This window comes from Gavialis gangeticus, unplaced genomic scaffold (assembly GCF_001723915.1).
Source record: "Gavialis gangeticus isolate Ggan-Ray unplaced genomic scaffold, GavGan_comp1, whole genome shotgun sequence".
NCBI classification, from domain to species: Eukaryota; Metazoa; Chordata; order Crocodylia; family Gavialidae; genus Gavialis; species Gavialis gangeticus.
Genome location: NW_017728997.1, coordinates 50599342 through 50611986, shown reverse-complemented (window position 1 = coordinate 50611986; position 12645 = coordinate 50599342). Strand labels below are relative to the sequence as shown.

At 49.7% G+C, this 12645-nt stretch overlaps 1 protein-coding gene across 4 annotated transcripts in view; it reads right to left on the bottom strand.

Annotated features, from left to right (window-relative positions):
- Positions 1 to 12645, bottom strand: part of CACNA2D2 (calcium voltage-gated channel auxiliary subunit alpha2delta 2) — a 900071-nt gene that overhangs the window by 394668 nt on the left and 492758 nt on the right. For all 4 annotated transcript variants that reach the window (XM_019505183.1, XM_019505184.1, XM_019505185.1 and 1 more), the window contains exon 4: positions 4477 to 4536. In XM_019505183.1, the coding sequence (XP_019360728.1) occupies positions 4477 to 4536 (60 nt within the window). The remainder of the gene's footprint in view (positions 1 to 4476; positions 4537 to 12645) is intronic.

Here is a 12645-nt window from a genome sequence, read left to right as displayed (position 1 = left end):
TAGAAAACACATTTAAAGCTGTGTTTATGGCTGAATTGCTAATTCTCTGAATCAGCACTGAATCTTCAGATTTGGATTTGGCCTAATTGAATCAGGGACAGTGATCTGAATCAATTAATCGAATCACTGTCCCTGATTCAGGCCAAATCCACACCGAATAGGGCCCGCTTCGCCCACCCCTAACAGACACCACTGCTGCTTCTTAACTTGCCTGTACCCAAGATTTCTGGCTAATGCTCTAGCTCTCACTCTCTCTACAAATGGTGTTGATATGAATGCCCGTCAGTTCCTGCATGCTGTTCTGGGCTCCTGGTTTGGTGTCCTAGAATGAAGTGAAGCCACTAGCGTCACATAATCTACAGCGTATTTAGCAACCGGTTCCATCAACTCCTGCTGCTGTGGTACATTTTATAAACAGTTATAGGATGACCATGTTGCTAAGAATAGTTTAAACCTATATAACAAGTGGATTCCTTTGGGTTGGGCAGGGCTATGCAAATGCTAGAGAAGGATCCACTGGATGTCTGGAACATGAAGAGGTCATGATTTAAAGGGGAACAATCAAGTCCAAGCTTATGTTGTAATCCCATTTTGAAAAAATGCCATTAGAGAAGTGTTCTCCCAGGATGCTCAGAAGCATGTCACATGCCGATGTGAGATGCTCCTGAGCATCCTGGGAAAACACCTCTCTAATGGCATTTTTCAAAAATGTGGTTAGACAGATGGGCTGTCAGGGGTCTTGGGTGGACACTGGTTTCTGCTGCTTCTCAGGATCTTGCTACAGATAAGCACATCTGGAATATTTTTAGTCACTGACTAGCATGAAAAGGCTATGGGCACTTCTCAGAGCTCTAGGGAAGATAAGGATGACCCATAAGGGCCTAATCCTGTTTCCTTTCTTTCTTTTCTTGCCCCAATAAGGGCCTGATCCTGTTTTCTTTCCCCAACCTGTGGCCCCTCTGAGCTCAGTGGGAATACTGGTATCCAAGAAATGTAGGAATCAGGCCCTAATGTGAGAGTTGGAGGAGAAATTGCTGGCAAATCCCTTGATCTGCAGCTACTGGGATCATGTTCTTTGAGTTAGGTTCTCTTCTGTCTCTCACACTCTTGTAGGTAGAGGAGGAAGAAAACAATCATGATGGTAACAGCAAGACCAGGAACAGAAATTGGCCATAGAATTTGAGACCTAATTAGACTGTTTGTATGTATGATGGGGGTTTAGTCCCGTAAATTGAAGTGGCGAGTTTTTAATTGCAATAATTAAAAACCCACTGTTTCAATTTAGGGGCTTCCATCACCATTACAGTGAGGGGTCCAATCCTTTTTCTTTTTTTCCCCCCACGGAGCCTACCCCCTTCTCCTGCAGCTGTGGGGTGAACTGTTGGTGGGCCGAACAGCCTTCCTTGCCTGGTGGCGGTGCCCCCCAGGGCCACCTGGGTGGGCTGATAGCAGGCAGGTACTGCCTGGGGGGCACCACTACTGTGGACAGACGGTTCGGGGCCCACTACAGCTCAGACCCACTGGCAGCTCGCCCCCTGGCTGTGGAAGTAAAAAAAAAAAAAAAGGATCAGGCCCCTCACTGCTTTTTTCCCCCCCTCAGCAGAGCCTGCCCATGCAAGCTGCTGCTGGGCTGTGCAGCCCCTGAGCTGCAGGGGGGCCTGGTCCTTCCCTCTGCGGCAGCAGCACCCCCCATGGCCACCCAGGCAAGGTGCTAGCTGTGCAGGTGCTGCCCCAGCTCACAGGCAGCACCTGCTGGGGAAAAGTTGGATCCAGCAGGTGCTGCTTGTAAGCTGAGGCAGCACCTGTGCAGCTAGCACCCCACCTGGGTGGCCCTGGGGGCAGCTGCCCCCCCCATAGCACAGGGGCTGCATAACCCAGTGGCAGCTCATGCAGGCAGTCTCTGCTGAGAGGGAAAGAAAAAAAAAGGCAATGAGAGGCCTGATCTTCTTTTTTTTTCCCCCCTGTGGAGCCTGCCTGCCTCTCCTGCGGCCAGGCAGTGAGCTGCCAGAGGGCCCTGAAACTTCCCTCCACGGTGGCAGCACCCCCCAGAGCCACCTGGGTGGGAGGTAGGGTAGCCATCAAGGTACCTCAAGAATAGAGGACAGTTGCATTTAGTGCACCCCCCACCATAAACATTGCATGCCTCCTGAGACTGTGGGGGGCACAGCGAGCTCCCGCAGGCGGTGGTATCAGCAGCAGTGGCGTGACAGCGGGGAGCTGTGGCGGTGTCAGTGTTGCGAGGGCTTCCAAGTGGTGAAAAATAGAAGACGTAAAGGTCCAGTTTCATATCAATAGAGGACAGAGGACCAGAAGACTGGACTGTCCTCTATAAAACTGGACAAATGGCTACCCTAGTGGGAGGCTAACGAGTAGGTGCTGCCCCAGCTCTCAGGCAGCACCCAGCCCAATCCAACTGTTCCCTGAGCCTGAGCTGGGGCAGTACCCACTCACTAGTAGCCTGCCTGGGAGCCTCAGAAGGAAGGACTGGGGCCTTCTGCAGCTCCAGGGTGGCTCAGCTCACCTCACGACTGTGGGAGAGACAGGTTGGCTCCATGAAAGAAAAAAAAAAGATTGGGCCCCTCACTGCTTCTGCCTTCAGCCCACTTGTCATACAGCAGGGTGCTGAGCTGTCAAAGGCATTATAAGCTGACCAAATGGCAAACTGAACAATTACCAATTGGGCTCATTCTTTCTGCTTTTGCTTCCTTCTGCTACTCCATAAGCCTAATTCTGCTGTTTGTCTCTATCAAAGATGTCAGTGGGTAGGCCAACCAGGGAGAATCTTAGAGCAGCTTTTGGCCTCATGCCTTATTCTTGTCTTCTCCATGCACTTTTACTTCTTTCCCTATTTTTGTCCCTGGTCCAGGCTGCCTAATGGAATTTAGTTAGGCTACAAAAGGCCTCTCCTTAATACATGCCCCCATTTAGTAGTCATTTCATCCCCATTCCTCTTTGCAAAAACAACTCTAGCCCTTTCCTCTTACAGACAGATCAGAAAAGATCTCAGAAGCACATCTGGGTACAGCTATGACAGCCCTCAGCAATGCTCAGGGTGTTCACCCCTTGCCCTGTACAAAACTAAAGTAATGGTAGATATAATGCTAAGGCCACCTGGTTCTCAGACTGTGCTTTTCAGCAGAGAGTTCAAAGTCCCATCCAAAGGAGGTATCATTATCCCCATCTGACAGATGCTCAAGGTTACTCAGCAAGTCAGTGAAAGAACCAGGATGAGAACCTATGCCTCCCAAATCCCAGTCTTATCCACTGGGCCACACTACCTCAAAGACTAAAGTGTCCAGGAGCACACATCTTGCTGGACAAAACGGAGAGTGTGTGGAGGGGCATGGCAAGGTGCCCACTACTGCTGGAGGGCACTCAGGAGACACTGAGGATTTCTGACTTTGGGGGCATTTGTGGGATGGATAAGCACCTTGAGTGGACAGGAATCTTCCTGGGACAACCAGAGAGAAAAGAGGCCAACCCAATTTTGACAATGCAGTGGCGTTTTTTCTGGGGCTGGTTTCTTAAGGTCCTCCAGGATTGTTTGCAGGGAATAAGAAGGAATTCTGCATAAGAGAGACAAAATCTGGCACTTGGTGCTGAGGAGGTCGGTCTCTTGGAATTTTTTTCAGAATTCATTTGCACTGAAAGCAAAACAATCTTTTCTTCCCTTTGCATTATTGTTATAATTTGAGAGCATTTTCAGGCAGAATACTTCAGATTCCTGCTGAGCTTTATCACTGCCATAATTACAAAGTCAAATGCAATCATTAAAACAACATTTTCCTTGCAACAGTCTAGATTACTCCTTCCCCCAATACCAACACCAATTGGCATTACTGTCAGGCATTGAAAAACAGGCGTGTGCGTGTACGCATGTCAGCTATCGTCATCTAACACAAGACCTTGGATTGCACCCAGCCTGTCCCTCTCTGTATGCTGATCATACACATGACCTGTCTATTAAGCTGGCAAAAATGTAAACTCTCTGCGTAGCTCTCAATAGGCGCTTGAAACCAAAGTGTTTAACCATTAGCTTGACCTTCACCTTCTGTCTTCTGACTGCTCTTATTACCTGTATGCACAAGCAGAGGCAATGCTGGAAACGAGCTCAAAATTACTTCATTCACTTTCATTAAGGTTGGCAGGCAATGGGGACAGAGAGATGAGGAGCAGGGCATCTGCGCATGAACTCACAGAGATGAACAGTGCGAACAGAAAGTTTGCTTTAAAAATTGTAGTAAGGGAAGGAGCAGGAGGAGGAGAATTAGAGAGAAAAAGGGAAAGAGAGGAAGGAAAGTTAAGGGAGGAGAGGGAAAATTAAGGAGACTGAGAGAAAATTTTGAAAGAATTTGAAGGTCCAATTTCTGCCTCACTTATTCTTTACAACCAGTGGGGTTACATGCAAGTGGAAAGACAGAGAAATCAGGCCATTTAAAAGGCCACCAGGCCTGAGAAGAGATGACTAGAGCTTACCTTGATGTTGTCTTGCCAGCGGTGGGCTTTCTGGAACCTCTCAGCTGCATCAGCGAGATTCTGTAAATCATACAAGAGAGATGGGGTGAGCTCAGATAAAGCAATTTCCTTTGCAACAGGTGGAGGACTGGCTCATTCTTCCCCTGAACAGGTTTGGTTACACTGGTACCTGGGGACTTACGCACAATGGAACCAAACCAGAGAAACCCCCAGAGTGAATAGGAATAAGAAAAGTCTCTACAGCTTGAACAGGCTCTTTAGCCACAGGCACAATGAAGGCTGTGGAACACACACGGTGGCTGAAAGAGCATGTTCAGCAGTGCAGCTCATAAGAGCCAAGGCAAAATCGGCACCTTGCTATGTCCTTCCAAGTGCACATCAAATTAACAAGCCCTGTGAGGCTCCCCCCATGGGTTCTAGACTGGGAGGGTCTTCTACCTCTCTCTTGGTCCCCATCCCTAAACCACAGTGTAATTAGACTTCACAGATGCTGTGAAAGGCCTTCACCCCTGCTCCACAGAGATCCTGGAGAGGACAGGACAGGGTGAGACCTTAAAGACTAACTCATTCATCAGGTGAGAAAAACAAACCCTTGATTAACAACTGCCCTTGACTACACAGGTTAAACTGAAGTTGTGATTTTAAACCAGTTTCATTAAACAGGTGCAAAAGGCTATAATTTCAGATTAAAGCAGTTTTATTGCAGTTTATCTTAAATCAATTCTTTACTGACTTTGGCTATGCCAAAGCAAACCACACTGAAACCAAAGCAAGTGTCCACACAGAGATTTCTACCAAGTTAAATCAATCGGTTTTACGCCATCTGAGGATTTTGAGTCAGTGCTAGTACATGCCGATAAACCCAGATTCCAGGGACCAGGAGTTTTTCTGGAACTGCCAGACTTTGCATGCTGAACTACTGCTAGATCTGTGGTACTACACGCTCTAGAAAAGACCAGGTCCCCTGGGAAAGCTTCTTTAATATGGCTGTCTGAAGGGTTAATATTTTGCCTGGAGGTAATTAACCCTTGTACATCCCTCCAGACTATTTTCACACTTTGGATGCACACCCTGAGAAGAGTCAGTTCAGCACCACTGAGCCAGCCTGCAATGCACCAGCTATTTCTGAGAAGCTAGTGAATGGGGAGCGGAATCAGGTAAGATATCACAGCAGCTCTGCCTTTAATTACTGACTGCAGTGGGAGGTTTCCAGGCTGAGATAGCATTTCAAGACAGCCTGACAAGGTCTAAGCAAAGGATAGGTTAAGTGCAGACAGAAAAACTACTTTATTTCTTTACAACATATGAGATTTTTTTTTTAAGGGAAAAAAAGAAATCCATCTCCAGCAGCAGAGTAGACATGTCGCCACTAATGACTGCAGCAGCATCACTGGAAAGCGAACCATGGGACATCACTTGGCACAGCCAAGGGACCAAGTATGCTGTCTTTCCATATAGCTAGGTTACTCTGGGCAATGAGGCTGGCGGCACTTGGAATGTGAAAAGGTGGAGTAGGATCAAAAATTGCTGATACAGTGGTGAGCCTGAAGGGGACAGCATTTCACCTCCTCTTAGGAAGAATGGTGCCTACTTCAGGAAAGGGAATATTAGGATAACTGCTTCCCATAATCTATAGAAAGATAAGGCCAGAATTTCCAAAGGTGTCCAGTGATTCAGGGTGTTCAACTAGACAAACAACAGGCTTGATTTTTTCCATGGGAGCTGCTGGTGTGGACTAGGAAAGAAACTACAGAAAAACAGGGGATTTTCTGCCTTCCCATGAAGCATCCTCCATTGATTGTACCCCCTCAAGAACAGCAACCCCCTTCTCGTGCTCCACTGCAGAAGAGAGGGCAAGGCACATGGACCAGACTATTTATCGTGGTCCGGGAGTACTTCAGTTCCTGTGGCGTTGCAGTGCAGATGGGGGAAGCGGGTGCATTCACCATGTGGGTGGATATGTAGTGTTTCATACACTGTCCAGGAAGGGGTGAGTCTATAATGGAATAAAGGGTGTGCTCTAGTTGCTCTCAAAGTCACGCTAGGCTGAAATAATTTGATTTCCAGCAATAGAAATAAAAGGCCCCACTCATTATTCCAGCAGTGCTCCCCTCACCCTGACCCACTAGGGATCACCTGCCTTTCCCATTGCCATGACCCCTCCCCCAAGAATGGGGTGACTTGCATCTTCTACATCCTGCAGGCTGGCTAGTTTGCTTCACTCTCTTCTCCTAGATTGGTGGAATAGCCCTCCAAAGGCCCCAGGATTGGGTTCCTATCTTGATCAGCAAATTGTCAAGGGAAAGGAGCAGTGAACACAAGAGGTAGCTGTTGCCATCCATTTTATTGGTACATGCCCATTCCATAGATTTCATAGATGTTTAGGGTCACACAGGGCTTGTTCTCCTGCCCTCTGATCATGCGCATGGCTCTCCTCTGGACTCTCTTAAGCTTCTCCACATCCTTTTTAAATTGTGGAGCCCATAATTGGATGCAGTACTCCAGCTGCAGCCTCACCAAGGCCAAGTACAGTGGGAGGATGACATCCTGGGATCTGCTTGAGAAGCATCTATGGATGCAAGCCAGAGTTTTGCTCGCCTTACCGGCTGCGATATTGCATTGGTGGCTCATATTCATCTTGTGGTTAATCACGACCCCCAAGTCCCTTTCGGCTCTGGTGCTAGCAAGTGTAGCACTGCTGAGCATATAAGCATGCTGCAGGATTTTTTTTCTCCCCCAAGGTGGAGTACCTTGGGTTTTTCAGTGTTGAATGCCATCGGGTTTTCGACCGCCCATTTTCTGAGCCTGTCTAAGTCAGCTTTGATCACTAGCCTATCCTCGTGTGGCTGCTTTACCCCAAAGTTTGGTGTCATTGGTGAACTTGGCCAGTCCCCTTCTGACACCAATGTCTACATCATAAATAAAGATGTTAAAGAGTAAAGGCCCAAGGATGGAGCCTTGGCAGATCCCACTGATCATGGAGTACCACAATGACTTACTTCTGTCTGTTATCACTCTCTGGGTCCGACCTCAGAGCCAATTCCCCAGCCAACGGACTGTGATGTAGCCGAGGCCACAGTTAGCCAATTTTTTCAGGAGGATATCATGGGACACCAGATCATAGGCTTTTTTAAAATCAAGATATATGACGTCAATTTCTTCTCCCTTGTCCAGGTGATATGTCACCTGGTCATAGAAGGAGATGAGATTGGTCAGGCAAGAAAGATCCTTTTCCGCCATTGTGATACTTAGAAGGTATCTGTATGTGTGTTGGGGATTCCTTCTCACTAGGTGCAACACTTTGCACTTATCTTTGTTAAACTGCATTTTATTCTGTTCTGTTCACTTTTGCAAGCCGTCCAAATCCACCTGAATCCATTCCCTGTCCAACCGTGTGTTTACTTTGCCCCATAATTTGGTGTCGTCTGCAAATCTGGACAGAGTGCTTTCCACGCCCTCATCCAAGTCACTGATGAAGATATTGAACAAGGAGAGAACCTTGGGGGATCCCACTGCCCACATCTTTCCAGGTCAATACCAACCCATCCACCACCACTCTGAGTGTCCCATACGCCAATTCGCCACCCACCTGACTGTGTAATCCTCTATGCCACTGCCACTTAGTTTACTTATAAGAATGGGATGAGACACCATATCAAAGGCCTTTTTAAAATCCAAGTAGATGACATCTACCTCAACTCCTGCATCTAAGCATTTTGTGACCTGGTCATTTTAAAAAGAAATAAGGTTAGTCGGGCAGGATCTACCTGCTATGAATCCAATCTGGTTAATCTTCAGCATTATTTTTCCTGCTGGACTCCCACAACTGTGTTCCTTAATAATTTTGTAAAGGTTTTCCCAGGACAGAGGTGAGACTAACCAGCCTATAGTTACCTGGATCCTCCTTCCTTCTTTCCTGAAAATAGGGACCACATTGGCCCTTTTCCAGTCATCTGGAACCTGCCCTGAGCACCAGGAGTACTCAGACTGCCTTGCCAGTGGTTCTGCTACGACACTGGCTAATTCCCTCAGCACCCTTGTACGAAGGTCATCTGGGCCCACCAACTTAAACATGTCCAGCCCCTCCCAGTGTCCCTTCACTAGGCTGATGCTAACTGTTGGTGGGCAGATGTCCCTCGGATCTATAATCCGACTGAGAAATTTGTCTTTATCCGTGTACAGGAATACAGATACAAAAAACTCACTGAAGAGTTCAGCTTTGTCACTCCTATCTGTCACCAATTGCCCTAGTCTGTGCTGTAGGGGTCCTATGCTGCCATGCACCTTCTTTTTGCTCCCTGTATACCTAAAGGACTTTTTGTTGTCTTTAATTTTTGATGCCAGCCTGAGTTCCTTTGCTGCTTTGGCCTTTCTAATTGCCTCACTGCAAGTGTGAGCCAAGTAGGTACTCCTCCTTGGTGGTTACCCCCTGCTTCCACAGTCTGTGTGCCTCTTTTTTCGCCCCTAGACTTTCCTGGATTTCCCTGTTCAGCCAAGAGGGTTTCTTGGCCCCTGGGCAACACTAACCTCTAGAATCAGTATCCCTATCATGTGAGGTCTTACAAAGAATGCCTCGGTGTCAGGGCTTCCTCACATGTGCTATGGCATGACAGTGGAGATGGAGGAGAAAAAAAAAAAACAAAAAAGAAAGAAAAAAAAGTGAGGTAAATCGATTTGTATAATGAAAATCCTGAGAAGTGGCCATGGTCAGGTCTTTTAATTGCGCTGAAAGGGACAAACGTCAAGAGCCCAGAGGTTTCTAACAAGATCAATTCTGCACCACCAAGTAAATTAAAAGCAGAATGCAAAATAAGTTACACAACCTCCCCCTCCCTCCTTCTAAGCTCTCTAACCCAGATCTGGAGCTGCGTACCAGGAGTTCAGCTAGGAGGAGTGGTGTGGGATGGGATGGGTATTAAGACAAGCCTTGACCTTGAAGGGCCACAGGTCAGACAAAACAAACAAATCTAGTTGTGTGTGGAGTGCAGTCCAAGTGCTTTGCAGTGTGGGCAATGGGCGCTTTCCAACATTTCCTAAATCAGGCAAAGTTCCCACTGAGGCTTAGGCTCTGGTACTTGTCTCTATCTGTTTTACAGCATCTCACATGATGAAATAGCTTAATCTGATATCCAATCAACCCAACCTGCTTCAGAGTCAGCAGGTCACAATATTAGCTTCTCTGCAGCTACTCTCCTCTCAGCTGGTGCTCATGATGCTTCCCAGGTGAGAAGCACCCTAGGTTTCATCTTAGGTGCATTATGTGCATCACAGAGGCCTTGTAAAATCAGACACAACCCACTGGCTCCCACAACAGCTGCTGGCTTTACAAGAGTTTCAGAGAATATGCACCATGTCACAGATATCAAAACTCAGATCCAGGGACTAAGTGCCTAATCTGTAAGCAGGTTAATTAGCCATGAGGCTACCTAACAACACATCCCAGTGAAGCTCTTTTGTGAGTTAACAGTTCTTAGTGAGACACAGCAAGGCAAGGACATTCTTTATTGCAAGTCCTGCTATACTCTGAAGACCTGAATCTGTGTTTGCTCAGGCAATAATGTCAATGATTTGTCCCACCGATAACAGACTCAACTTCTATAGCGTCTAGGACGGGGATGGGCCAAATCTGGCCCGCCAAGCACTTTCATCCAGCCCATGGCACCCACCAACAAACTGTGCTCCGCCCAGCCTTTCTGCCCAGGAGGATGGGAGCAAGGCACCCTTGTGTACTGTAAGAGGGGACCTGCTCGGGGCCAATCTAACCCGGGCCCGCCCACCTGTTCCTGGGCTAACTGCCCACCTTCTCACCCACCATGCCTTGCTGTTAATTTGTTAAATAGATGTTAATAAGCAGGAGGCTGCCCATTTCCTGCCTCGATGCCAGGGGGCGCTATCCGTGCCTCATTTCCTACCCCACACCACAGCCCAAGCCTCGCAGCTGGCATCTATAGTTCTCATAGTCACTGGCCCCCACAATCCTACTGTTGAACCCCCACCTGGATTCTTCCCCTCATGTGGTCTCTTCTGCCGTCATACCAGGTAGCATAGCTCCCTGAACTGATCCCCCTTCAGGTGTGATCCCCCCACCGGGACCTTCGGCTTACTAGGCCTGGCCCACCTCCAGGCCAGTCGGAACCCCAGGCCCTCAGCTCTTGGGCATTCCTCACAGTGGGCCCCCGGCCCTTCCAGTCCTGGCCCCAGCATGGGCCAGTCAGTGGAAGTTCAGACAGGCCTGAGTCTATGGCCCTTACTCTTTTGCCGTGGGGTCCACCTTCCCAATGCTCCAACAAAGGAGTAACCCACCCAGTGGTGGGGGCTAGGGGTTAAGGCGCCCTGACCCACCTTTCACCGGGGTAGTAACTGGCCTGGTATTTCCTGGGGGCTCCCGCACCACTGGGAGCCCCACCAGGTCACCCACTCCTGGCAGGGTGCAGTTTTAGGTCGCACCCAGGACCAAGAGCCTCCTTATCATCCCCTACAGCTCCTCCCTTACCTCCAGATAACATCAGCAGCCCTGCAGCCAGGCAATGTTGTTGCCTGGCCCCTACCAGCAGAACTGCCCTGTTTATATGGGCAGCCCCGGTCCAAAATGGTTGCCCTCAGACACCTGGTGGCTGCCAGCTCCAGGCCCTTAAAGTGGCAGGCACAAAGAGTGCCCTGCCACAGTACACACAGCCCCAAACGTACCCTACTGCCTTGTTCCTAGCCTCGTGGGCAGAAGGGCCTGGCCAGCCAGCGTGCAGCTTCCAGGTGTGGATGCTGCTGGAGCTGTAGTCCCTGGGGATCTGCTCCACTTCCCTGGTCTCCTACTGACTCTGGGCAACCGGTAGGGAAGCAGCAGGGGCAGGACTATAGCTGAGTGGGAGCGCAGAGCGTGGGGCTGGCAGCAGCGCGGAGCCGTCACCCAGTGGGGTGGCAGTAGCACAGAGCTTGGGCAGGCAGTGTGTGGGTGTGAGGGAGGGTGGGGGGATCCCTCCCACACTCCCCCTGTAGCGTCCAGCTCTGGCAGGTGGCAGCAGCAGCAGGTGGGGCGCTCAGGGCGCAGGTGCCCAGCGGGGTGCAGCTCCAGCCAGCACTGCACATCGCAGCAAGAGGCACAATCTCTCTCTGGCCATCCATACTGCTGGTGCTCCCTGCCACTCATGAGCAGACCCTGCACTCACACAGAACGGGAGGCAAGCCCCAGCGCTGGAACTGGCTGCCTTTCCTGCTCCCCAAGGGAAGGCACCTGGGGCTTCCCGCCCCTGCCACGCAGCCCTGGCAGGAAAGGCAGCCAGCTCCAGAGGCTTCTCTCCTGTGCTGAGCAGCCCTGGCAGGGAAGGCAGCTGGCTCCAACACATGGGGCTTCTCTCCCGTGCTGTGGGAGTGGAGGAGCTGCCCACAAGTGGCAGGGAGCACCAGCGATACAGACAGCCCGAGGAAGGTTGCGCCCCTCGCAGCAATGTGCAGCACTGGCTGAAGCTGTGCCCTGCCAGGTGCCTGTGCCCTGAGTGCCCCGCCTGCTCCTGCACCATGGGGGGAGTATGGGGAGGTTCCCACAACCCCCCAGATATACACAATCCCCTCACATACCCCAGGCCCCCCACACACAGAACCACATCTCCTCACAAACCCTCCCACAGACACCCCAACGCACATATACCCCCACATCCTACCACTGGCAACACGTAGAGGGTGCACACAGGTGTATACATTCACCCCCTGAGCTTGGTGGTGCACCCCCTGCAAAAAGGCACTGCTAACACTGACAGCGGTGTCTGCAGGCAGTCCCCAATCATCACCCCCCTCACTGCTGACACTGCCAGCGGCATTTGCGGGCGGTCCCCAATTGCCGCTGGCTGCCACCACTGGCGTCTTCTGTGGGTGGTTGCCAACCGCTGGTTGCCCCCTCCCGCTGACAGTGTTGTGGCTGCCAGCACTGCTGCCACCTGCCTCTGAGGGCACACAGCATTCATGCACCCCACCATACACATCCACCACATGCCCATAGCCACAATATACAAAACTAAGAATTTTATTTTTGAGTTATTATGCAGTCACCTCTATATATACTACACAAACACAAATCATGACAAAAATATTTTTGTAATAAAATTAAAAGATGTTATAGTAGATGTTTGACTTCTAGTGTATGATTTGTTTTTTTTCTGGTTCCAAGATGGCAATGGC